The 26008-nt window shown below is 40.9% G+C and overlaps 1 protein-coding gene across 2 annotated transcripts in view; it reads right to left on the bottom strand.

The window, feature by feature from the left end:
• LOC122556924 (histamine H2 receptor-like) overlaps nt 1-25191 on the bottom strand; it is a 37474-nt gene extending 12283 nt beyond the window's left edge. Inside the window, exons 1-3 of one of the 2 annotated variants that reach the window (XR_006313706.1) lie at nt 25036-25191; nt 16670-18096; nt 2475-2643 (exon numbers count right to left, since the gene is read on the bottom strand). Coding sequence is in view for 1 of the 2 variants with exons in the window: in XM_043704171.1 (XP_043560106.1) it covers nt 16670-17775 (1106 nt within the window). In the remaining variant the exon portion in view is untranslated. The remainder of the gene's footprint in view (nt 1-2474; nt 2644-16669; nt 18097-25035) is intronic. The other variant, XM_043704171.1, reaches the window with a different exon arrangement.
• Nucleotides 25192-26008: the final 817 nt, after the last annotated feature.

Here is a 26008-nt window from a genome sequence, read left to right on the forward strand (position 1 = left end):
AGTTGAAAAACTCTTTGTTTACAGTTCAATTTTTGTACAGCTTTCTAGAAATCTATAAACAATAGAAAATGCATTGCAAACGTTCACTAGGATACTTTTGGGAGAATTATATCTCTAATGATATGTTTTTATAAAAATACTTGCCTTTAATTGGAGCAAATAAGACTAATCTTTGATCTATTAGTAGTCTTTGAGATAATGAAAAGAAAAAATACCTTAATATTTAAACTCCTTTTACAATACCACAACAATCCAAAAAAGCTTTCAAAGCCAACTAGACTTCTGACATATATTCAATGCTATCAGACACAGTGTCCCCAATTTGTGCACTTGACTTGATCACAAATAATGAGATGAATGACCTGTCAACATGTTTTAGTGGCTTTAGTTGCAATGTAGATTATTAGCAAGGCCATAAGAAGAACTCACCTGCTCATTATTAAACATAGCTTTGGGACCTTTTATCTAATGAAGCAGATGGAGCCTTCTTATAGTATTTGATCTGAATAATGGGAGTATTGACAATGGAGTACTCCCTCTGCACACCATTGAAATCGCAACCTAAGTTATAGGCTTTTATTTTGTCTTAACTCTTACTCAGTCACCTGGTATTGCAAACTACCATACATTTTAAATTATAGCTATTTTAATTCAATTTAGTTGAGTCCTAAGACTACCAGTCCCAACTGGAAGCAGTTAAGACAAGGTTCATGAGGATGATCCTCTGTATAGAGGGATTGTCTACTGAGCAAATGTTAAACAGGTGAGAACTCAATGGAAGTCAGAAGAATGGGAGGTGATCTCATTGAAAGTATAGGATTCTTAAGGGGTTTGACAGGGTAAATGCTGGGAGGATGTTTGCCCTCATGGGAGAATCTCGGAGGCATAGTCTCAGAATTAAGGGTCACCAAATTAAGACTGAGCTGAGGTGAAATTTCTTCTCTTGTAATTATTTAGAACTCCATGTCACAGACAACAGTGGGGCAGAGTCCATGTGTATATTTCAGGCTGAGCTAGATATATTCTTGCTCATTAGAAGAATCAAGAGTTATGGGGCCAAGACAGAAAAGTGGATGTAAGGAATATCTTAATACATTGATAGCTAACTAAAAAAATATTTAAATGAGGCACGATCATGAAAACAATTCATACCTCCAATAAAGTGCAGCAGGCAGATAATGAGCCCATAGTGCTCACTGTTTGTCAATTAATGGGGCTATATGAGAATCCACGCTGACATCAATGAATATCAAGCGAGTGAAACTTTAACTCAGCAACACTGGTACAAATTGTCAATTATCCAGTCAAAATTTATGCTTAGGCCTGCATATCTTCAACTGCATCATCAATGACCTTTGCTCCACTGTAAGGTTTAGATGTGAGATTTTCATTGATTATTGCAGAATGTTCAGGACCATTCAAGACAGGCACTGAAGTAGTCTTATGTCCAGAAGCAGCAAGACCTGGATAATATCCAGGTGTGGTCTGAAATGTGGCAAGTAATATTCACATCGCAAGGCAATGATCATCTCTGAGAGGGGAGAACCTAACAATCAGCCCATGATTTTCAATGGCATTACCATCACTGAATCCCCTCTGAACAACATTCTGGGGGTTATCATTAACCAGATACTGAACTGGACAAGTGATATAAACATGCTGGCTACAAGAGCAGGTCAAAGGCTAGGAAGAATGCAGTGAGTAACTCACCTTCTGATTTCTCAAAATCTGTCCACCATCTAGGTACAAGTCAGGAGTGAAGAAATGCTCCTTACTTATCTGGATAAGTGCAGCTCCTACAACACTCAAGACACCATCCAAGACAAAGCAGCCTGGTTGACTGGCACCACATTCAGAAACATTCAATCCTTCCACCACCAATGCTCAGTAGCATCAGCATGCATGATCTACAAAATTCACAGCAGACCTCCTTCAAGGATCTTTAAGCAGCACATTTCAAAGTCATAACCACTACTATCTAAAAGGACAGAGGTGGCAGACACACGGAAACACCATCATTTGCAATTTACCCAATTACTCACCCTCCTGACTTAGAAATATATCGCCATTCCTTCAGTGACACTAGTGTACGTCAAAAATCCTGGAACGCCCTCCCTAATAGCATTGCAGTTCTACCAAATGGGCTGCAGTAGTTCAAGAAGCCAGCTCACCACCACCTTCTCAAGGGCAACTTGAAATGAGCAATAAATGCTGGCCCATCCAGCAGTAACCACATCTCATGGTGAATAAAAATAAACCCATGTGGAATATGGAAAAATAAACCATGTGAACTTTGTCAAGTTAGCTTACTATAGATGCATCCTCCAATAGACTGAGGAGAAAAAAAAGGTTAAAATATTAAACAGGACTACTATTTTACTCTATCACAGAGAGCACCAGTAATATTAAATACTTGAAGGAGATCATCATTGATATAAACAATTTATTCTCTTTGTCCCTCTATTAACACTCACCACTTTGTACTTTCCTTGAGCTGGGATAGTCTGGGATGAAAACTTGTCCATGATTTCCAGGATTTGTTGCAGCTCTGCAATTAGTTGGGTGGAGGCACGTTTCTATTGGGGTGTATTAGCTTCCCCTTCCAGGAACACCTCTCTACTGTGTATAATTCCATCTAGTGACCTGGGTGAAAACAAATAAAATTCACCCAGGTGAAGCACACAAGCTTGAGTGATAAACCTCGCTCAAACATGAAAACACAATGGTCGGTCACGAGGCATACAATAAGCTGAACTACTTGGCTGTCATCTATCAGCTTCTACATTGTGTTATGATGCTAGCTTTCTCTCTCATCCATCTTATTTACACCAATACACAATCTACTTGTCAAATTAACAGCTTAATATTTACATGCAATTTTAACAGCACTACAATTTGTACAAGCGATCTCTGCTTTATATTGGGATCATGCTGCATGCCATTCTCTCCTGCCCCTCTTTGCTTCTTGGTTTTCAAGGTCACCCCCTACAGGCTATCAGCATGAGATTAAATATTTTCCATGTGGGCACAATGAATGCTGCTTATGGATTAATTACTTACATAAATAGCAAGTAAATGAATTACAGGCTATCTCTTACTACCCTTGTCAACTTGTCCCATTTGGAAGCCATGAGGCTTTTCCAGTTTATTTCAAATGGAACCCATTAGGATATTTCTCAAGAAATCAAATTCAAGGAGAAAACTAACATAAATACTGCACGAGAGGACAGCATTAATTGGATGGTTAGTGGACACTGATTGGTAAAGGCATTGCCATGGAGGACACACACATTCTTTTCATGCAGAAAGAAAATGTACAGACACTGCAGCCAAAAGAGAAATTTCTGGAAAAATTCAGTAGGTCTGGTAGCATCTATGGAGGGATAGCAGAGTTAACATTTCAGGTCCAGGGACCCTCCTTCCCTGCTTTCGCTCCACAGATCCTGCCAGACCTCCTGAGGTCTTTCAGCATTTTCCTGTCTTTGTTTCTAATTTCCAGCATCCGGAGTTCTTCTGTTTTGTTTAGTACATACTCTGAACCTGTTTCAATTCAACAGAGGGGTGACGGTCCAAGATGCAAGTAAATAAGGTTGAATTTCCTCATTTGGAGTTAAAGTGTGGTGGTGAGGGAGTTTCATAGCTCAGGTTGAAATTTCTCACATGACCTTTCACTTTTCACCTCATTCATTATGAGTTTTGGGTGTGTTTCTTGTGAATTGTAAGGTAAGTGAGGTGAAAGCTTTTATCACTGCCAGAAATTGTGCTTTCCAGCCTCTGCTGCCATATTTAAAACCCAGCTGTACACCGGCTCAGATACTTTATCACAAGAACTCCTTCACAAACAGCAATGCTCAAAACTGAAAGTGCTGCAGAGAAGAAGCAAGATAGCTAGGACAGGGATCTGGAGGAGTTGATGGACAATGTGGCAGTGAAATGAGTGATCCTTTTCTCTCCTAACCACCAAAAGCTCCAACCTGTCTGAAAAGAAGTTGCAGTATAGATCAGCGGTATGTCTTGTGGCAAAACAGATGGCCTGTAATGCTGCAAAAAAGTCAAAACCCCTGCGTATTGCACAAGAGTAAACATACTCTCTCTGCTCCCACACACTCACAGGGCTAACACTTACTCTAATTCTACCATTGTACATGTATCTCACCAATACTCAAGGACTGCAGCTCTCATTATGGCATGCATTGTGTCCATGCAATGACATCCTTCCTCACAAGCTACGAACCCTTCATGCCCCCTGCATTTGCTTCTCACTCACTCAGGGCACCCACCATTTCTCCTGTTCATGCATTACCATGAATGAGTCTTCCATCTATTTCTATCATACTCAATCATTCCTTTTGTGTCACTGAAGGAAAAGCTGGCGCATCTTCCACCACCATCCCCAAAACTGATGTTTTCGCAGCACACTAGCCCCTACCTCTGCTTGTACTTGACCTGCAGGACTGATTGTAGTGCTATTCCCTGGCTGACTGTAGACCCCTTCACTACCAGCTATAGTCACTTTGCATTGGCTTTCACCCATTGCCATTTATGTGAAACACACTGCGTGTGTTCGCTGCATGACCTGCTGGCATTGATGCCACATGGTACCATAAATGGACCATCCACTCCCTGTCTGCCTCAAATCTTCAGTCTTCAGTGCAGCCCACTGTCACAAGCTGCCTGCCTCTCCCTCTGCTGTAAGAACCAAACACAGAGGCTGACAGCCTGCAAGTGATCACTTAAGACTTTGTGCACGAAGAAAGCATGTGACCCACACAGTGACTGGTAGCCTGTAACTCAGTGCTGAAGTCAGTATTAAGAAGGTAAACAACGAGACTGATCTCCAGCATTGGCAGTCCTCACTTTCATCAATGAAACATAGGATGCATGTCTTGGTCAGTGCAAAAGCATCTTGTGTGGAATTTTCTTTTTATTCATTTATGAGAAATGGGCAATACTGGTAGGCCAGCATTTATTGCCCACCTGTAACTGCCCAGGGGAAGGCATTGAAGCATTGCAGTCCTTGTGGTAAAGCTCCAGTGTTGGTTGAGCTGATCCTAGAGCAGTCATATTGGTGTAATGAAGCTGGTGGTTTGACGGTGGAACATTTTGTCGATGATGATTCGAGGAGGATAATCACCGTGGAATCTGCAGGGTCATTGTGGAGGAGAAACAGAAGTGTGATGGTCAGGAAGGCAGTGCAGCCACCAGGGATCTGTTTTGATTTACCAGTTGGGCATTTGCAGCACCTAGCTTGTTGGAGGAGGAAATGAGGATTGGAAGTGAGACTGGATTAATTTGCTTTAATGAGATACAAATGCATGGACACAAAGTAGTTGCCTCTCAAAGGTGCAATTCTGAAGTCGCTATTCAAGACACGAGGAGAAAATCAGGAACATTTTTCTTCATGCCAAAATCTGATTTTTTTCATTCTCACCTCAATTTTGTTATGATACAGGCAACACACAGGCAGTTGCCCAAGGCAGGAATCAAACCCAGGTTCCTGGCATTGTAAAGCAGCAGTGCTAACCACTGAGCCACCGTGCTGCATGATAAATTCAAATGGTTATTAAAGGTGATACAATGTCAGTAAAGGGGATATTGCTGTTTCAAGGAAAGGAGTTCTCCCAATATCTGTAGCAAAAGTTTTCAAAACCCGAATAAAAGAAAAATATTGCAGATGTTGGAAAACTGGAACAAAAAACAGAAATTACTGGAGAAACTCAGCAGGTTTGCTCCTCGGAAAGAGAAATTTCTCTTTCCACAAATGCTGCCAGATCCATTCAGTTTTACCAGCACATTCTATTTTCATGAAATAAAGTTTAACTGATAATGATTTTTTTTTAATATCATCTGCAACCTAGAAGCATGGCATTCCAACCAGAACTCTATCAACAAACATATTGAGTTAGACCCCATCTACTACCCCCTGAGAAAAGGAACAGGAAGTGACTTCACCACAGGAAATATCACCACAGGAAATGACATCATCAACCAAAAGAAACCCAAATGTATAAATGGAAAGCAGGAATTTTCAGCATTGCTTCACCTGCGGCCCATTGAAGATGTTACCTAGTAGGTGATGAAACGTCTGAAAATGAACCTTCCAGCTCAGTGAGCAAACCTTCATCCAGAACCTCAACCTGAGCTACAAATCTTCTCAAAACACGCTAAAAACGTGCTCAAAGCTCAGTTGTACAAAACCATTGCTAACTCTAAAAGAAAGGAATGATCGCATGGCACTGATAAAAGCACTGGAAATGACCATGGCAAACCCAGCCCTGCCAACCCCACAGAGTCTTACTTACTAACACCTAAGGGCTTGTGCAAAACTTGGGAGAGCAATTACTCACGCTAGTCAAGAAGTCGCCCTATTATGATAATCGTCACAGTAGCAGATCTACAGACAATGTCCCACTTTCTTAGTCACCGGACAGTCCTAACAGAGATGGTAGCAAAATGGTATAAAGTCAGGAGTGAGTTGACCTGGGAGTCTTCAATGTTGACTTTAGACCCCATGTAGTCTCATACCATCAGATTAAATATGGATAAAGAAACCTCCTCCTGATTACCACCTATCATGCTCTTTCAGCTAATGAATTAATGCTCCTTTACATGGAACACCACTGAAGACAGCAAGGGCAGAGAATGTACTTTGAGAGTGGCACCTCAGTGTGTTTTACCAAGGATGGCTTGATAGCATCACTACTAATCTAACTCACCAGTTTCTAGAGAACATGGCTACCGGATTGAGTCTGCAAAAGATAGTGAGTAAACAGCAAGAGGAAAGCCTTACATGGTGGCTCAGTGGTTAGCACTGCTGCCTCACAACACCAGGGATCTGGGTTCGATTCCAGCCTCGGGCAACTGTCTGTGTGAAGTTTGCACATTCTCCCCACGTCTGTGTGGGTTTCCTCCCACAATCCAAAGGTATGCAGGTCAGGTGAATTGGTTATACAAAATTGCCCATAGTGCTAGGTGCATCAGTCTGAGTGAAATGGATCTGGGTAGGTTACTCTTCAGAGGGTCAGTGTGGACGTTGTTGGGCTGAAGTGCCTGTTTCCACATTGTAGAGAATCTAATCTAATCTTACGAGGCATGGTCCTCACCAATCGACCTGTCTTAGATGTATTTGTCCGTAATAGTATTGATGAGTGGAACCAGCACACATTTAATATGGAGACAAAGTCCTATCTTCATACAGGAGATATCCTCATTGCTATTTTCTGTGGTATTACCATATTTAATCTTTGAACAGATCTAGCAACAGTATTCAGTAAAAGTCTATGCCTCATCATCTGGCACATACCTCCACTCTACCATTACAATCAAGCTACATGATCAACCTGAGTTCAATGAAGAGTGAAGGAACAGCACCAGACATACCTAAAAATTAGTTGTCAGCCTGGTAAAGCTATGAGAGAATTGCTTGCATGTTGAACAACATGAATAGTGATTGATAAACAGGGCTAAGTGCTCCCACAACCAATGACTCAGATCTCAACACTGTTACCCTGCCATATTCAGTTGTGAATAGTAGTGGACAGTTAAATAATTAATGGGGGGAGGATGAAGCTCCAAAACAATCATTATCATCATCAGATACTGAAGCACGCTGTACCCTAATGGAACCAGACCTGGATAACATTTAGGCTATGGTTAACAAATAGTACGTAAGATTTGTGCCAGACAAGATCCAGGTAATCATCATTTCCAATAAGAGAGAATCTAACCATCACTCCTTCACATTCAATGACATTCAAACCTTTTACAGGCATTTCAAGACCAGATGACAAATTGGTAGGCTTTAGCACAATACAAATAAGGATATTAATTCGACTGCAACATTTTTTTAAAAACTGATGCGGAAGAATGATTTGTCATTGAGGCAAAAATGTTAACTGTTACGACCCACATGTTCTCAAACCCCACTACTCCTGTGGTGGCCTCAAAACTTAATGATGTAATCTAAGATAAAAATTTCTGATTTTCCTGTGAAAGCAAGTTAACAGAAAACAACAACCAGGTTTTTGTACTTAATAAAAAACCTAATTATTACAAGGAAGTAAATAGTTCTGAATATCCACATATGGCTCTATTAGTTAAAACTCTCAAGCCCTTTTAAAATGGCATGCACGCAAACAGACAGACCCAGATAAACAGAAACCGTTGGCTTCATGGGTGAAGGGAAAAATAAAGCTGGGAACTCAGTCAGCAAGTTTTCCTAAGATAATCCATTTGACTTGCCAGGACATTTTGTTCTTCAATCTCATTTCTCCAAGTTTGTTCACTTCCTTTGCAGGACACAAAGAGCAAATGGTACACTAACTGCGCTGTCAATCACTGGATTTGTTGGGCTTCAGTTATTTATAAAGCAAAGAGAGACAATGTCAGAGATCCAAGGATTCTCATTATATTGTTTAAATCCACAAACTATTAAGTTATCCAGGAATCAATCAGATAGCTATTGCCAGATTGATGATGATTGGCATCCACAACTGGGTACAATTGTAAAAACCAAGTCACTACTTGCTGCTGGCCAAAACTCACTTGGTGTACACACCATGATACCAGGCCATCTATAAATGGCTTCCCCTACTACGTGAGCAAAGCATTAGTGCAAACACCATAGATGATGAGTTTCAGTAACTTGTTTTTGAAAACACCGCAATTCCTTTCACAATTCTTGGCTTTAAAACAGTTTCTTTTTGCATTTTAGTCCACTATCAAAAATACAGAAAATCGAATGATAAGGACTTTACGTGTCTGATAAATCAAAGTTCCTACTGGAGAATACCTTGATGCGCATCTGAGTAACTCTATAATTTGTTCCATAATTCTTGGTACCCAATTATTAAACTAATAGCCCCCAATATTATCCTATGCATTAAATGTAGAATCAACATGCAGTTTCTACGTATTCATCACAAGGTAATTATAAATAAGCAAAGCTCTCTTAACAGATTAACTTGCTTTATCCTTGTTAATGGAAGCTAACGATCATGAATTACAGCATATTACTGTTCCCGAAAAGGAGCTGGGGCAGCTAGCATATGGTTCAGAATATAAAATATATACCCCAGTCCTACTTATCCGAGTTAAAGGCCAAGATCATCACAAAGTCGCAATGAATCCTGAGCCATTTTAAACCTTGAATGATTTTGCTTGAAGTAACAGACGTTTTAATGACATTTATAATTGCCCTAGTTCTAGTAAACAAAGGTAACCTTCAGTCAATTTTCAAAACACTCCAATTGTATCATGTCTGCTTATTTGATTGACTACTTTCCTAGGAGGAAACATATCAATCATTTTAGTGAACTTGCAGCATATTATGTCAGCATTTTCACTTTTATTCACAATATTTAAGTAGATCACTGTTATAAATTCCCCCTTTGTACATCTTTGCGTACTGCCAGCATTGAAACCTATTAATATAATAAAACAAAGAACTGTGGATGCCAGAGATTCAAGAAAACAAGAATTGCTGGAGAAACTCAGCAGGTTTGCCAGCATCTGTGAAGAGAAAACAGAGTTAACATTTCGAGTCCAGCAATCTTCTTCAGAACTTGAATTGAAATCTGAGTTTCTCCAGCAATTTATGTTCTTAATAGAAATTTAATCACCAGGTACCTGATGAATGTTGGCAGAATTGTGTTGGTAGTTAAATAACTGAAGAAACATCATTGTTATCAATGCTTTTTTTAAGATACCATACAATCCTGTCATCATACCCATTAAAGCTGACTCAACCATATTTGACTGATAAAAAATTCTCCTGTATATTACAATTCAAGATGAAAATTATATTTCACATGAATCATACTATAACCAGTCTGCAGAGTTACTTCCTGTTATATTTCAAAACGAAACTTTAGATCAAAGATACAACATTATTTTATAATTAGGAACTATAAAGCTTTCATGATATTTCCTGATCTTAAACTGATTTCCTGATGCATCAGTGAATTGACAAAACAAGGATAGAATGACTGTATTGGATAGCATGTCAAATTATGTTATTTAATGTCTTTTTATTCCATAACATTCATCATATTTTGGATTTATTTTATTTAAATATTACTGATTAGCATGCATTTTAGACTGAACCACGAACATTAGCTATAATTTTGTTCCTGTGAAAGCATTTTTTGTGAAAGAGGAACCAAATATTAGGGAAGAAAATATTGTGATTAAGTACATTGAATGCTATGTCAACTGTAGAGTCCACACTACAGACAAATCAATGATATTTGGAGGCTAAAAAGAGTATAAAATTACAGGGATTATAAATCAAATGGCTCTAATCTACTGGACACAACACAGGATAAGTATCTGGAGATCTGTGAAGGTCTGTTTCCCACTCCCCAGCAAAGGAAGAATAAGAAGCCAAAGTGCTCATGAAGAACTTCCAGAAAGCATCTGACTCCTAAGAGAAAAAACAAACACAAGACATGATAACATTCAGAAAGTTGGGTGGAACTGAAGGAAGGGAAACAATGACATAGCTGAGGCTGGAAAAAATAATTGAATGCTGGAACTTGCTAAAGCATAGAAACAAATAAAGCACCAGCTCAGATTAAATCAAAATTAAATACTGAGAGACATAAGACAAACAGATAAAAGCATTGAAACAGATCCTGCAAATAAGAATGTACACAAAAGAAAGTGCTGGAATCAATCTTTTTAACATTCAGTTCTTCTTAATTAGCTATGCAACAGGTCATATTAACATTACTTTAGAGTTCCAAGACTGGCCTTTCTGTCATCCATAAAGATGCAAATTTCCAAAGTTCACTCTCTTAATGCCATCCAAAATAACTTTTCACATGTTTGCCCAAACTTCATTTTGTGCTGGTCCATCTGTTTTTAGTCTGTTCTTTAACTGGGGATATTGCTAAAAAAGACAATATTTGGACTACTTTCAGCAAAAAAAATAGTCATTTTAAGTTCCAGACGTTGATTCATTCTTCTCCAATCAAAAGGGCCAAAGTCAATGCATCCTTTCTGACCAACAACATATAAACATTTATGCTTGTGCACACATGGAACATACAACCATAGAAAAGATACAATACTGAAAGCGGCATTCATCCCACTGTGTCAGCACTAGCTGTCTATTATTATTCCACTTACCAGCACCTGAATACAGTATAGCCTTGTGGGTTACAGCCCTTCATGTGCAGAGACACGATCATTTAAATAAGTTGAGGGTTTCCATCTCAACCATGAAATTCAGCAGTGAATTCCACACTCATGATTTTAAAACAATACTCTCCTGACAGACCTGTGCAGTCTCAGCTTATGCGATGATTTGGAAGGACCTGATTCATTAAGGCAATGAAGGTGATGCTGCCAATAATCCCCTACCCAGTTGTTTAATGAAAAATTAATTTCTCTGCAGTACAAAGATGTAACCTGAACGTATTGTGCCATGGACAGTGGATGTATTGGCCCTGGTATTTCTCTCCCCTGTCTGATCACCCAGATGCCAGTCTGGAGGATCTCATATGAACTCCTCAAATTTTTCCCTGAGGCAAGAGCAAATGCAACTGCACATTGTAGACCTGAAGGCTGCAGCAGATCTAATGTCTATAAGCAACAGGCAAAAGGCCTTTGCTCCTATCATTGTTTTACGGCTTCTCAAACAAAAGGGGACAATTACCCTCTGGGGGCCTCTCTATGCTTTGCTGTCCATTCCTCTCACCCCTTTTGATCAGACAAGAAATTTCTGTAAAACCTCTTGCAATTAATTTGGATATCCCATCCAATATCCAGTCCATTCAGGGACCCAGGTTCGATTCCAGCCTCGGGCGACTGTCTGCTTGGAGTTTGCACATTCTCCCTGTGTCAGCGTGGGTTTCGTCCGGGTGGTCCGGTTTCCTTCCACAGTCCAAAGATGTGCGGGTTAGGTGAATTGATCATGCTAAATTGCCCATAGTGATAGATGCATGAGCAGGTGAATGGGTCTGGGTGGTCTTCGGAGGGTCAGTGTGGACTTGTTGGGCCGAAGGACCTGTTTCCGCACTGTAGGTAATCTAATCTTAAATATTATGTTGCTACACATTAGCCACCTTCCTAGTTCATTCATGTTCTCTTGTATATGGTTTGCCTTTCCCTGTTTTTCAAATCTCCTTCAATTCATGAACCCAGCTCTGAAATTCCCATGTAAAGAATTTCAGGATCTTCAAACTTTTCTTCATAGCTAAATGCCTTAAACTAGCTATCAGCTTGGTTAACACTAAAATCAAGATAACTACCTGCAGTATGGTGATCAGAGGTGTGTAAGCCACTCTAGATATCAGTGTTAGACAAAAACTAGTTGTCAAATGGGATTTGTTTCTATTTCCCTAGCTATACAGTACGTCCTAAAGTACCATTCCTTTTTTCCCGCTACATTAAATTGGTTGCATATGTTTTTGCTGATTTCAGTGAGCTAACCATCATTATCTCCAGATACTTATCCTGTGTTGCGTCTAGTAAATTCGAACCATTTGATTTATATTCCCTGTATTTTTATACTCTTTAGGAGAAACTGAGGACGGCAGATGCTGGCGATCAAAGTTGAAAAATGTGGTGCTGGAAAAGCACAGCCTGTCAGGCAGCATCCGAGGAGCAGGAGAGTCGACGTTTTGAGCCTTAGCTCTTCATCAGGAACAAGAGGGTGGCCCAAGGAGGCTGAGAGATAAATGGGAGAGGGGTGGTGGATGGTAGCTGGGAATGCGATAGGTGGATGAAGGTGGAGGGTGATGTGACAGGTCAGAGAGGAAAGTGGAGCGGATAGGTGAGACGGAAGATGGACAGGTAGGACAGTTCAAGAAGGCGTTATCCAGTTGGTAGGTTGGAACTGGGATAAGGTTGGGGGAGGGGAAGTGACGAAACTAGTGAAATCCACATTGATCCCATGTGGTTGAAGGGTCCCAAGGCAGAAGATGAGGTGTTCTTTCTCCAGGCGTCGGGTGGCTAGAGTATGGCAGTAGAGGAGGCCCAGCACTTGCATGTCCTTGACAACGTGGGAGGGGGAGTTGTTTTGTCACAGGGCGGTGGGGTTGTTTAGTCTGTGGTGTCCCAGAGATGTTCTCTGAAACGTTCTGCAAGTTGGCGGCACTTGCATGTCCTTGACAACGTGGGAGGGGGAGTTGTTTTGTCACAGGGCGGTGGGGTTGTTTAGTCTGTGTGTCCCAGAGATGTTCTCTGAAACGTTCTGCAAGTTGGCGTCCTGTCTCCCCGATGGAGAGGAGACCACAACAAGAGCAACAGACACAGTAGATGACATACTTCCATATGCATCATCTACTTTACAACCCCACCACCCTGTGGCCAAACACTGCAACTCCCCTTCCCACTCCACCAAGGACATGCAAGCCCTGGGCCTCCTCCACCACCAAACTCTAGCTACCCAATGCCTGGAGGAAGAACACCTCATCTTTAACCTTGCGACCCTCCAACCACACGGGATCAACGTGGATTTTACCAGTTTCCTCATTTCTCCTCCCCCCACCTTATCCTAGATCTAACCTTCCAACTCAGCACTAAACTTCTTGAACTGTCCCACCTGTCCATCTTCGTTCCCACCGATCTGCTCCACCCCCCTCTCCGACCTATTGCCACCACCTCCCGCCTTCATCTACCTATCGCATTCCCAGCTACCTTACCCCCAGCCCCACCCCTTTCCCATTTATCTCTCAGCCTTCTTGGGCCATGCCCTCATTCCTGATGAAGAGCTTATGCTCGAAATGTCAACTCACCTTCCCCTTCGGATGCTGCTTGACCAGCCGTGCTTTTCCAGCAGCACATTTTTCGACTTTTATACTCTTCAGCCTATCTCCAAAATTCTTTTTGTAATTAGTCTGTCTCTTCCCAATTATTTACAGTTCTCCCACTCTGAAGCTGAGACACTTGAATTGTTTATCTTTGATGTATGGATGCAGTGTAATCACATCACCCTTCTTCCAGATTAGCCTTTTTTCAAATCACTTCAGAAGCTAGCTGCCTCCTCAGTGTGCTTCAATCTGGTGGGCCACCTGATTGAGTGACAGACTATTAAAAACCTTGCCATAAAACCAATGCATATATCATCAAGTACCTAAAAAAATTAAATCAGTGCTGACTCAATTTTACTATACCATATCCGTATGAGTGTTTTAGCATGCCATGTCAATGTGCTGCCTGGAACAGATGCTGCCAACTGGCTTTGGTTAAGTTAGTCTTCTTTGTCACTGTGCACTATTTCTGTTTTAAATGATTCCCTAAACACATTACCAATTGAGCTGATTAACAAGGTGGACACCAGTAAATATTTAAATGCTAAATATTTAATAATAAGTGAAGTTAACCAAATGAAATACTAACTTGTGGATGGAAGAGTGAGACTTTAAATTTCACAAATTGTACTCAGCATATCTTTTCATTCTATGGATTGTGAACAGGCCAGACATTGATTAAATTTCAGAGATTGGTTAAAGTAGAGCGAGATGTATTTGAGTTGTCCATAAACATAGAAGATTTTGAAAGCAATTTACAGCAAACATTAAACAGTAAAAATTCTAACATTTCATTGGCTTATTAGTGGGTGCAGAGATTGTATGTGAGATTATACCACACCCAGTAGAAACGATACAGGTAGCACACACACCTCACTCTGCTTATCTCCATGGTGTGACAGGCAACCTGGCATTCAAGGCAATGCTAACTGACTGCATGCTCAGCAGGGAGCTTAGGTTCATTTGAGGTTTGCACCAATTAATGCATCTCCTAAAGTGGAACTTCATTCTTGCTGCAAGAAAGAACTGTGGAAGAACTGCAGATTAAGACGTGATGATGCAGAAAGTCAAAGACATTCTCAAATGCAGCACTGCCCTCTGAAAAGGTGGGGTAGACAGATTCGATAGCAACTATTTAATAAATAAATCACTAAACACAAAACAAATTGCAGAGCTTTGACAGAAAGAAGCAGGGGAACAGGACCAGTTACATAGTACTCCTCAGCTGATGTAAGATTTTACCATTAGCAATGATCATTTTTTTTCCATCTGATTGATAACTGAGACCACAAGAGAAAAGCATGAAAATCATCAAAGCTTACTCATTAATATGCTATTTCGTAGAGTGCTGACATCAATTCATGTGAGGAAAGAATGGAGGGAAACATTGATGTAAGCTATGGAGGAGGCATAAGTTAAACATGAGGTTTACAAGTAAGATCTAATATTAGGAACACTATGAGAATTTCTAGGGGCACTAAGAATTCTACGAACATATTTTTTCCTTCCCTAATTTAACTATTACTATAGTTGCAGTGTTACACTGAGGGCATTCAGTTTTCAGATGACACAAAGGTAGATGGATGGGAAGGTAGTGTCGAGGAGACTGCAGAAGGACTTGAACAGGCTAAGGAAGTGGGCAAACAGTGGCAGATGGAATACAATGTAGGAAAGCATAGGGTTTTTCACTTTGGTAGGAAGAATAGAGGAGTTGACTATTTTCTAAATGGGGAAACGCTTCAGAAAGTCTGAAGCACAAAGGGACTTGGGACGCCTAGTTCAGGATTCTTTTATGGTTAACATATAAATTCAGTTGGCAGATAGAAAGGCAAATGCAATGTTAGCATCCATTTCAAGAGGGCTAGAGTACAAGAGCAGAGATACACTGTTGAAGTTGTACAGGACTGTGGTCAGACTGTGTTTCGAATATTGTGAGCAGTTTTGGGCCCCTTATCTAATGAAGGATGTGTTAGCATTGGAGGGGATCCAGAGGGGATTTACAAGAATGATCTTGGAGATGAAGGGCTTGTTATATGAGCAGCATTTGAGGACTCTGGGTCTGTACTTGATGGAGTTTAGAGGGATCTCATTGAAACAGAATACTGAGAGACTTGGATTAAGAGGACATGGAGAAGATGTTTCCACTAGTAGGGGAGTCTAGGACCCAAAGTCTCAGCCTAAGAGTGAAGGGATGACTCTTTAGAACCAAGATGAATTGGAACTTTTTCAGACAGAGGGTGGTGAATCTGTGGAACTCACCACCACTGTAAACTGTGGAGGCCAAGTCATTGAGCATGTATAAGACAGAGATAGATAGGTTCTTGATTGGTAAAGTGATCAAGGCTTATGGGGAGAAATGGGGTTGAGAAACATCAGCCACGATCAAATGGCAGAACGGGCTCGATGGGTCAAATGGTCTAATTCTGTTCCTACATCTTATGGTCTCATGGTAAAGGAATTCAATGCTATTGCAGTCTCTAAGTCACATTTCATTGTCTTTGACAGTAGGCAGTTATGACACTTTCCATGATGTCCATCGCTGATACAAGAAAAGGAAGCTATTATTTTATCTTTAAGGTGGTAATAAATGTTGATAATAAATCAGTGGTGGTGATATTTTTGACAATTGTCAGCACATGCATTCTGCTTGGTTCATTGTTATGCAATTAGGCTTGTCTTATGAGAAATCAAAACCCTTCCATTCTTGAGAATACAATTAGGCACAGTCACACAATTAAGCAAAGTGAAGCAAGTACTGTTACGCTGATATGGTATCATTCTGTCTTACACTTGGCATTCAGAAATTGACATACTAACCCGATATTTTTACATTAGCAAACATTATGAGCATTGAAAACTGCAAAGATATCAAGTGCTTTAGAATTAAAAGTACAAGAAAATTAGAATGTTACCTTTCTGAATCATCCTTGTAGGAAGCAACATTTTCACCATTCCTGTCTTCTGAAGTGAGCTCCGAGTCTGGACCCAGTTGGTGGCACTGTTCATTCCTCAGGTCCCAGTTGTGTAGTGGCCGGTGGCTCAGAGGGTTGTCAGGTGAGTCTTTGTGGTATGAGTTCCTCCTCTTGCAGCGCAGTAGCTTTTCGTACGCTTTGCGGAAATCCCGGTTGAGGGTGGCATAAAGAATAGGGTTCAGGGCTGAGTTAACATAACCCAACCACAGGACCACAGCAAAGACAGTCTTGTTGGCCGGTCTCCCCGAAATCCCTTCATGGGTAAACACTGTGAAATAAGGGAACCAGCAAATGATGAAGACTCCCATCACTGTCGCTAGTGTTACAGTTGCTTTATGCTCCTTCACAGTTGGCAGTGATCGGTTCAGTGCTGTGCATCCAGTGACAGTGTTGATTCGTTTGGCCTGTTCCCTTGCTATTTTGAATATTCGATAATAAGTCAGGCACATGATGGGCAAAGGGATGTAGAAGGTGATGAAAGCATCTATGAGGGCATACCCTTTGTTGAGCTCTAAGTGGCATCGATTGGTTTTGGCTAAGCTTTGCACTGATAAGTCTTTGGTATTCCAACCTAAGTTGATAGGCAAGAAGGACACCATGATTGAAATGCACCAGATGAGACTGAGGGAGATGACAACTCTGTTGCGAGTAATAAGCACGGAATATCTCAGTGGAGCTGTCACAGCATAGTAACGGTCCAGACTGATCATGAACAGATTGAGGATGGAAGCTGTACACAGCATGACATCCAAGCTGGTGTAGATGTTGCAGAAGGTGTCTCCAAATGGCCATTCAAACAACTCTGAGATAGCTGAAAATGGCAGGACCAGCAAACCCAGCAGTAGATCTGTAGCAGCCAGGGACACAATGAAACAGTTTGTGTGGTTCTGGAGTTTCCGGTTCAATCCAACCGCTAGGCACACCAGCACATTCCCAAAGATGGTTATTATTACAATCACTCCTAAAACTAATCCAATCAGAACTGTGGAGAGTACTGTCCTGTTCTCAGATGAAGTCGTGACATTCTGGCTCCCCTCCACTTCCATGATGTTGGAATTAGAAAATCATAGTCAAAACGGAGATAAATTCTACTGTGCAATAAAGTTGACTCACAGCAAGTACTTAAGTTTCAATATTACTTAAGTTTCAAGTCTGTGCAGATAGCACATCCATGGTTATTTGGGAAATTATTAATGAGCCAGTTAAAACCATCTTCACCATCTCGGCCATAAATGTTTGTTTTACCAATGCTTGGTAGATCCAAGGGGGTGTTGCGAACATAACTTCCTAATCCCATCCATCCTGTGTGTGTTGGTACACATTCAGTCTTGTCAAATTGTGTATGTGGCCATGCTAATAGGCAGAGGCTGTAACAAAAATGGCAGTGATAAATGTCTAACTCACATTGGACTACTACAGAAGCAAAATACTGCAGATACTGGAAATCTGAAATTAAAGATAGAAAACATCAGAAATATTCAACAAAGCTGGCAGAACATTTCTGATAAAACATCAATGTAAAATGGCAAATCTGTTTCTCTCTCTCCAAAGATGTTGTCGGACTTGTTGAAAATTTCCACAATGTCTTTTACAAATTGGATTGCATCAGCATCTTATTTTCGGTAAATACATAATTCTCTCTAACCTTTACCTCTCAGAGATTGGAGTTGGATTATTAATACCAAAAGATTACATTTCTGTGGTAAGTATCCAATATTTCACATTACATTTATTAATATTCCTCACCTTTCTGTTTCATTATCCAAACTGTACAAATATTAAATATTTTTCAATTGTCTCAAGTCAAGTTAAATAGTATATACAGTTTTGTTTTGAACAATGTATTAGTGAACAACAGTTATTCAAGATGTAAATTTAGCAAGAAAATACAGCTAACTAAAAGTTTCATTGTCTTCTTTCACAGCAGGACAGAGTAAATTTATACAGTACTATCCAGCTCATCTCTATATTCTTACGATACTAATGAAGTGCTTAAGTTATGTTTGTGGTTTTCATTCTGGTAATGCACATTCTGAGTCACTGCTGGTAAAATAAATCACTATGTCATTACTTTGTAAGCTTCGATGTTAGGCTTTCAGGATATGGACACAAAGGTAAAATATATAACACCATGTACCAGCAACTTATTTAAATTCACACAATTTACTAAAAAAAAAATTGGTCATCATATTGGATCCAAACCCGTAGCCAAATGAGGCATTTTAGGAGCAAACAAACAGTCAAGTGCAATACAGACCATCTGTTAAATTACTGTCAAAGCACTGTCCTCAGCTATTTGAGAGTATAATGTCATTGCACTGTCTAAAAATAATTAAAATACAAAACTTGGTATTAACAAAGCAATGCTTTTTATTAAATGCATGCTGTTAATTATTTGCTGAATGTTTCTAATCAACCTAGGGTCATGCAACCAAGAAAAGCAATGCTGTGACTACACACTCTTTGTGAACAATGATTTTTTTTTGCTATAAATTCTGTATCTTACAATCGTGTACTCCACAACCACCTGAAGGAGCAGCACTCCGAAAGGTAGTGCTTCCAATTAAACCTGTTGCACTATAACCTGGTGTCGTGTGATTTTTAATTTTGTGAACAATTGCAGCGTCTATAGACAAATCAGAAATACGCGCTTCCACCCTAAAGACTGGCCCTTACATGTTCCAGCACAGTTTTACTGCCTGCCTTAGAGTGGCAATTTGAAAACCTCCCCTACCTCTTACCTAACAGTAATCAAGTAGCATTTGAATTAATCCATAAACAAAGTTCTTAAACTCAGAAAAAACTCAGCAAGTCTGACAGCATCCATAGAAAGAAATCAGAGTTAATGTTTCAGGTCTAGTGACCCTCCCTCAAAACTGATGGCAGCTAGGAAAAGGCTGGTATTTATGCATAAAATCTTGTGGGGGGGAGGGGGAACAATGGCGGGAGAATAAACAATAGGTGGAGATAGAGCCCAGGTTCATAGCTCCTTGCAAGTAAAATCGCAGGTAGATAAGATAGTGAAGAAGGCATTTGATGTGCTTGCCTTTGTTAGTCAGTGCATTGAGTATACAAGTTGGGAGGTCATGTTTTGGCTGTACAGGACATTGGTTAGGCCACTTTTGGAATACTGCATTTAACTCTGGTCTCCCTACTATAGGAAGGATGTTGTGAAAATTGCAAGGGTCCAGGAAAGATTTTCAAAGATGTTGCTTAGGTTGGAGAGTTTGAGCTATAGGGAGAGGCTGAACAGGCTGGGGTTATTTTCCCTGGAGTATCAAAGGCTGAGGGGTAACCTTATAGAGGTTTATAAAATCATGAGGGGCATAGATAGGGTAAATAGACAAAGTCATTCCCTCGGGGTGGGGGAAGTCTAAATCTAGATGGCATAGATTTAAAGTGAGAGGAGAAAGATTTAAAAGGGACCTAAGGGGCAACCTTATCACGCAGACGGTGGTGTGTGTATGGAATGAGCTGCCAGAGGAAGTGGTGGGAGCTCTTTTAAATTGCAACATTTAAAAAGTATCTGGATGGGTATATGAACAGAAAAGTTTTAGAGAGATGTGGGTCAAATGCTGGTAAATGGGACTAGATTTATCTAGGAAAGCTGATCGACATGGATGGGTTGGACCGAAGGGTCTGTTTCCATGCTTGTACATTTCTGTGACTCTAAGAGCCATTCAATCATGGATTACCTCAATTACTGCTACTATTCTGGTCAATCATCTCCCAATCTGGCCCACGCTCCCACCAAATCTGAAAATTGGGCTTCAGTGGCATAACACCAGTTTTTCACCAAAAGCTAGCTTCACCAAGGTAAATCTTGCATTATTCCTGAGTTTCCATCTTGCTAAACTGGATCAAGCAAGCACTGTTTGTTGCTTTTAAACCCCCACTCTCAGCTATACTGGCCAATTAGTGGTGCCTGGACTCTTGTGAACACTACAACTTCCAGAACATTCCTAAGCCCTGACTGGAGGAGAAAGTGAGGTCTGCAGATGCTGGAGATCAAAGTTGAAACTTTATTGCTGGAACAGCACAGCAGGTCAGGCAGCATCCAGGGAACAGGAGATTCGACGTTTCGGGCACAGGCCCTTCTTAAGCCCTGACTGCAATATCTAACCACCTAATAACTTGTAGAACTCAACCTGTCATGTTAGAGCAAAGAAATATCATGTGCTCTTTGGACTTCATCCACTGTCCTCTATACAGAACTATTTGCAGCTCAGTTGCCTTCCTTGTAATACAGCTTAAAATCAGCACTTCATTGAGTCTACTCTCTGCCTTTTGCACAGCTCACTAAAATTACTTCTAAAGCACAGAGATAATAAAATACTCAACCTATTTTCCATGAGACAGAACCATATTTCAGTTGAATTCTCTGCAAGACAGCTAACCATCAGAACTCCTAACATGAAAAGTGCCCTATTTCTGTCTCTTTGTCCGAGGCAGTACCTGAAATTGCTTTTCAATAACCCCTGAACTGTGCTGAGAAAACCTCATGAAAACTTTTCAATAAGCCCTTCCATTTTGTGGGTGAGAAATGAATATTGCTACTATATAGCTTTTCAAGCTGGGTGAGCTCTGAATTGTACATTCCACAGAGAATGCTGGCTTCCCTGATACAATTGGGTACACAGGAAATGGCTTTCATGTTCCCTTTCCTGCCTTGTCAATGTAGCTGCCTACTTCCCAAAGGGAGTGAGTATCCTTATGCCATGTGTCACCACTTCACCCCCAAAAACCCCATCTGTGCACATTCACACTGGGTTGTGCCCATACTTCACCTACATGAGGAGAAAAGCATGAAAAGACATTAGCATGCAGGCATGAGCACTATGTCCGTATAAATTGACAGAGATAGAGATGGCCGTTCCCAGAGCTGTGAATGTCGGTGTTTGTTACTGGCAAGAAGAATCTGGTAGGGGGAAGTTAGGACTCAAAGAACTAGAGTTGATGCAAACCAATAAAGCATCATATGACATGTGTGCCTCAGACATTGGTGAGGTATTCATTCCAAAGTAATCTTTTATGGTTGTATCTTTGTCCCATTTAAGTCTTCGGTGAAACGTACCCAGATATAGACATTCCCCTTGTTGTGCTGAAGGTCAGTCAGCTGATATTGCATGAGCTGCTGAGTGCTGTAGTTCATTTAACATTTTAAGCGTGACCCCTGGCAGATGTGTGACAGCCAGTAGCTCTGTTGTACAATTGGTGCTACATCGATAGCTGCAAGGAAGTGACTGACAGGAGACACCTTATGGAAAAGCCTGGCACACAATCTTGCATGTGACAATCCTCTGCAGTGACAATCTAACAAATCTTAATTTACATGCATAGTGGGATGAACCAAGTAGACAGTAATACATACCCCAGCAGAGTACAGCAAATCAATCACCATCTTATGCATTGGAACCAGGTTCTCATGAACTTCCCATGGATACAAACCTCTGCAGTCATCTCTGCCCATGCTATCTTTGACAATTGGGATGGCTTTCTGTTACCATCCCAAGGGGAAAAGCAAGTCCCTTCTCTCTTGATCAACCTACAGCAGAACCTCTGTGGTGTGTCACTGAAACACGGGCACTGCATTTTTCCAGTCTCTGACATCTGCAGAGGTGGATGGGGATGATGAACAGAGATTGAGTGGTGCTCCTGGGTTGGAGAAAGCTAAGTGGTGTTTGGGTGCCTTTTCATTATGGTGTCTTGAATTAGGAGCCGGGATGATTATGGTGGGTAGATAGCAAAACCTCCTGCCACATGTCCATAAAATTTAGCATTTTACTGGGGTATCAATTGACCCATGAGATGAGAAGAACATAATTGTCCAAGAAAACTTGACCAACTCTGGGCAGGTGTATTTCCTTTAAGGTCTCAGAAAAAAAAACAAAGTTCAGAGAGTTCTACTGAATTGTGTTAACATCAGGAATCAATCTGCCCACATTGAAAGAGATTATGAGTTGAATTGATACAGATGTGTAAATATAGTAAATGGGAACAAATAGTTTTCAGCAACTGAGGAAGTTTCAAATTGGTGGCATAGAAACAGAAAGAATATAAATATTTATGAATAAAGTGCCTTTCATAACTTCCAGAATGCCAAAACTCTTTGCCACCAATCAAATATTTTTGAAAGATAGCCACTGATTTAATGTAGGAGAAGTAGCAGCAAACTCCCACAAACTGCATTATTGACCAATAGTCTGTTTTTGTAATGTTGATTGAGGGATTCATATCAGGTGGGACATCAGGGACTGGACTGCTACAATTTAAAATAGCATCATGGGAACTTAAACATACATCTCTGAGAGTAGACAAGTCTTTGGGAAATATATCATCTAAAAGATCTCACTTCCAATGGTGCAACATTCAGCCAGACCTGCAGTAGAGTATCAGCCTCAATTCTTGTGCTGAAATCTTGGGAAAAGTTTTCAAACTCTATAAAACTCTGACTTAGAGGGGAGAATACTGCCACTGAGGCCTGAGGATGTTTATTAGAGACGATTTAAGACAGTGAGGATTATAAATGCTGAGAAATGCACCTACAAGAGCTGGAGATAGAAACAGAGACCACAACAATTACAAAAATGTATTAGAAGGGCAAAGGGGAACACAGAAAGGTAGGAACAGGGTTGGTACATCTCATTACTAAACAAATGCAAATAATTGGAAATACTGAAGATCTGAAACCAAAACAGAAATTGCTAAAGAAGCTTAGCAGGTCTGGCAACACTTGTGGGGGGAGAGCAACTCAACATTTTAAATCCTGCGAATCTTCAGCTGAACGTTTATTGCTGCCAGACCTGCTGAGTTTCTCCATCAATCTCTGTTTTGGTTTCATTACGATTACTGCTGTGGAGAGGCAGACTCATCTGAGCTACAAATTCATTTGCTTTCTTAAAAACATATATTATTTCACGGGATGTCATCTTCACTTGCTGGACCATCCCTGATTGCCCTTGAGAAGGTTGTGGGGAGTAGCCTTTTCAACGGCTGCAGTGCACTTGGTGAAGGTACACCAGCAATGGTTTCAGGAGCTCAGTGTATGAAGAGTTCAGGCATGGACCCTTCCTTCCACAGCTCAGGCTACACAGTCCTTCTCTCTCCAGCTGCTCAAGCAATGATCTTTGAATGTGTGGACTAAATTCCACATACTGCAATTCTTGTAACATGCTTTGGACCCACTGAGACCTATTGCATTCCGAGCTACTTTACCCACTTGGCACCCTCCCCCCTCCCCCCATCCCACATTCCTGACGAAGAGCTTATGCTCAAACTATTGACTCTCCTGCTCCTCGAATGCTGCCTGACCAGCTGTGCTTTTCCAGCACCACACTTGTTGACTCTTGATACTGGGTCAGAGCCAGTCAGAGCTGGCTCATCCTCTCATGTTAGTGGCCAATGTCAAAAAGCTGAAAACATGACAGTCTCATTAACTGTATTCGTTGGTGGGACAAGGCCTGCAAGACTGCAAGACCCTAAATGTCCTTGAACTGAGTGGTCTACTAGGCCATGTCAGAGAAAACTTAAAGAGTCAAACACCTTCTTGTGAGTCTGGAGTCACGTAGGTGAGGAGGGCAGATTTATTTTCCTAAAAGAAATATTCCAGAAAAATTCCACCATCTGCAGTATCTGGTGGGATTTCAGTCCACACTCTCAGATCGTTTCACTGGGTTTTTTGGTGATTCATCAAGAGACTCCACCCTCAATTATTTACCCTAGTTATGAATGAAGCTCTGCTAAACAATCTGAAAAAAGCAACCCTACCTCAGTCACTTAATGGACAAAGAACCCATCGGTGCTGCCATGATTGCCTCAGAATCAGACACATCAGAGAACCTCCAAAATATATCAAACACATTCAATCATCAGTAACACTTCTTGGTAAACTTCCTTGCTCAACAAATAAACTAATTGTTTTTAAAAACTTCTCTCCCTCACCCAGCTCCCTCAACCGTCCTTTTTTCCAGCTGCCTTTTTCAGGGCAGAATTCACCTTCATTAGAAAACAAAAGTTTTGGGAAAAGGTGGGTCAATGTTAAAGGTTCTGTCTCGCCTGGACAAGACCCATGCTGAAAGCAAGCAGCAAATAGAAATGAAATGGGACTGACGCCCACATTTAATAACTATTTTTTAACAACCCGGTTGTCTGTACAAACGTGGGCACTGTCACTTATCTGGAACACATTCCCCTCTGAAGTACATATCCCGGAATAACCTGATTCAACTGCTCAGAGGTGCTGGGAGAAAGCAGTTCAGGGTTGGAAGAATAGTGCAGAGTGTGATCGGTGGAAGAGAGTAGGTTACCCGAACTGGTTGTACTTGCCCGCTCTGAAAGGTCCAGCTCGGAAGAAATGTTCTGGTAGAATTGCACAGATGAGCAAAGTGCCGTTCGGCTAACGGTGTTTCCCTGAGTAGCTGCCCGGCCGCCCACTCACTTTACAGACTGAGCCTCCAAACAGGATCCCCTCCCTCAGGGCAGCTCTGACAGGAGCTCCGCGCATGTGCGCCGGTCGCAGAGGACTTGTCCTTCAGCTCAGAGAAAGATTTATCTATAAGATGTTGTTTGTTTTTCATACACGTGAGACTAGCCCTTGTACGAGTGAAATTCAGAAGCAGCACGAACGAAAATATGTAGCAGGAGAATGTAATACGAGTGATGTGTTCATTATCTGAATTGTAGCACTTTCTGGATATATCTGTAACATGTTTCCTTTTACGCTAGAGGAGGACGTCATAAGAAACTTTTTTTAAGACACTTAGATGCAACAAGCCCTTGAAAAACCATTGCCCTGGTACTTCCAGCCGATCTTCCAAGCAGATCTGACCTTAACATTAGCTTCTCGTTGTATTCTGTTACTGCTGTCTCAGCGATATGTTTCCCTTAACTTTCTACTGCACTGCATTTTATTTCTGAACCGCTCGTGTTTTGTGTGAACTTGTCTCCGAGGCTATTGCCTGCACTGTACCTACCTACAGACTGGCCAGGTCGTTGTTTAATTTAAAATGGCCTTTAACATTCTTTGAGTCAACATACGATTCTGCAATCGAAATGTAATTTTTGCAAGACGCGTTATCTCTTTCCAGACAGTTACCAAGATCTTTTCATTTGGAGTTACCGCGGAGCTAAATTGTTTCATAGGCAAACCACCTCCCCCCCCCCCCCAGCTCCTCACATTTCTAAAATTTAAAAAAGTCGCATTTCATATGGGCGACTTTAAACAGAGGCTATTGTTAGTTTCGGTTTTTATTGCCATATTACTGACATGCATTTAAGGGC

The sequence above is a fragment of the Chiloscyllium plagiosum genome, chromosome 14 (genome assembly GCF_004010195.1).
Source record: "Chiloscyllium plagiosum isolate BGI_BamShark_2017 chromosome 14, ASM401019v2, whole genome shotgun sequence".
NCBI classification, from domain to species: Eukaryota; Metazoa; Chordata; class Chondrichthyes; order Orectolobiformes; family Hemiscylliidae; genus Chiloscyllium; species Chiloscyllium plagiosum.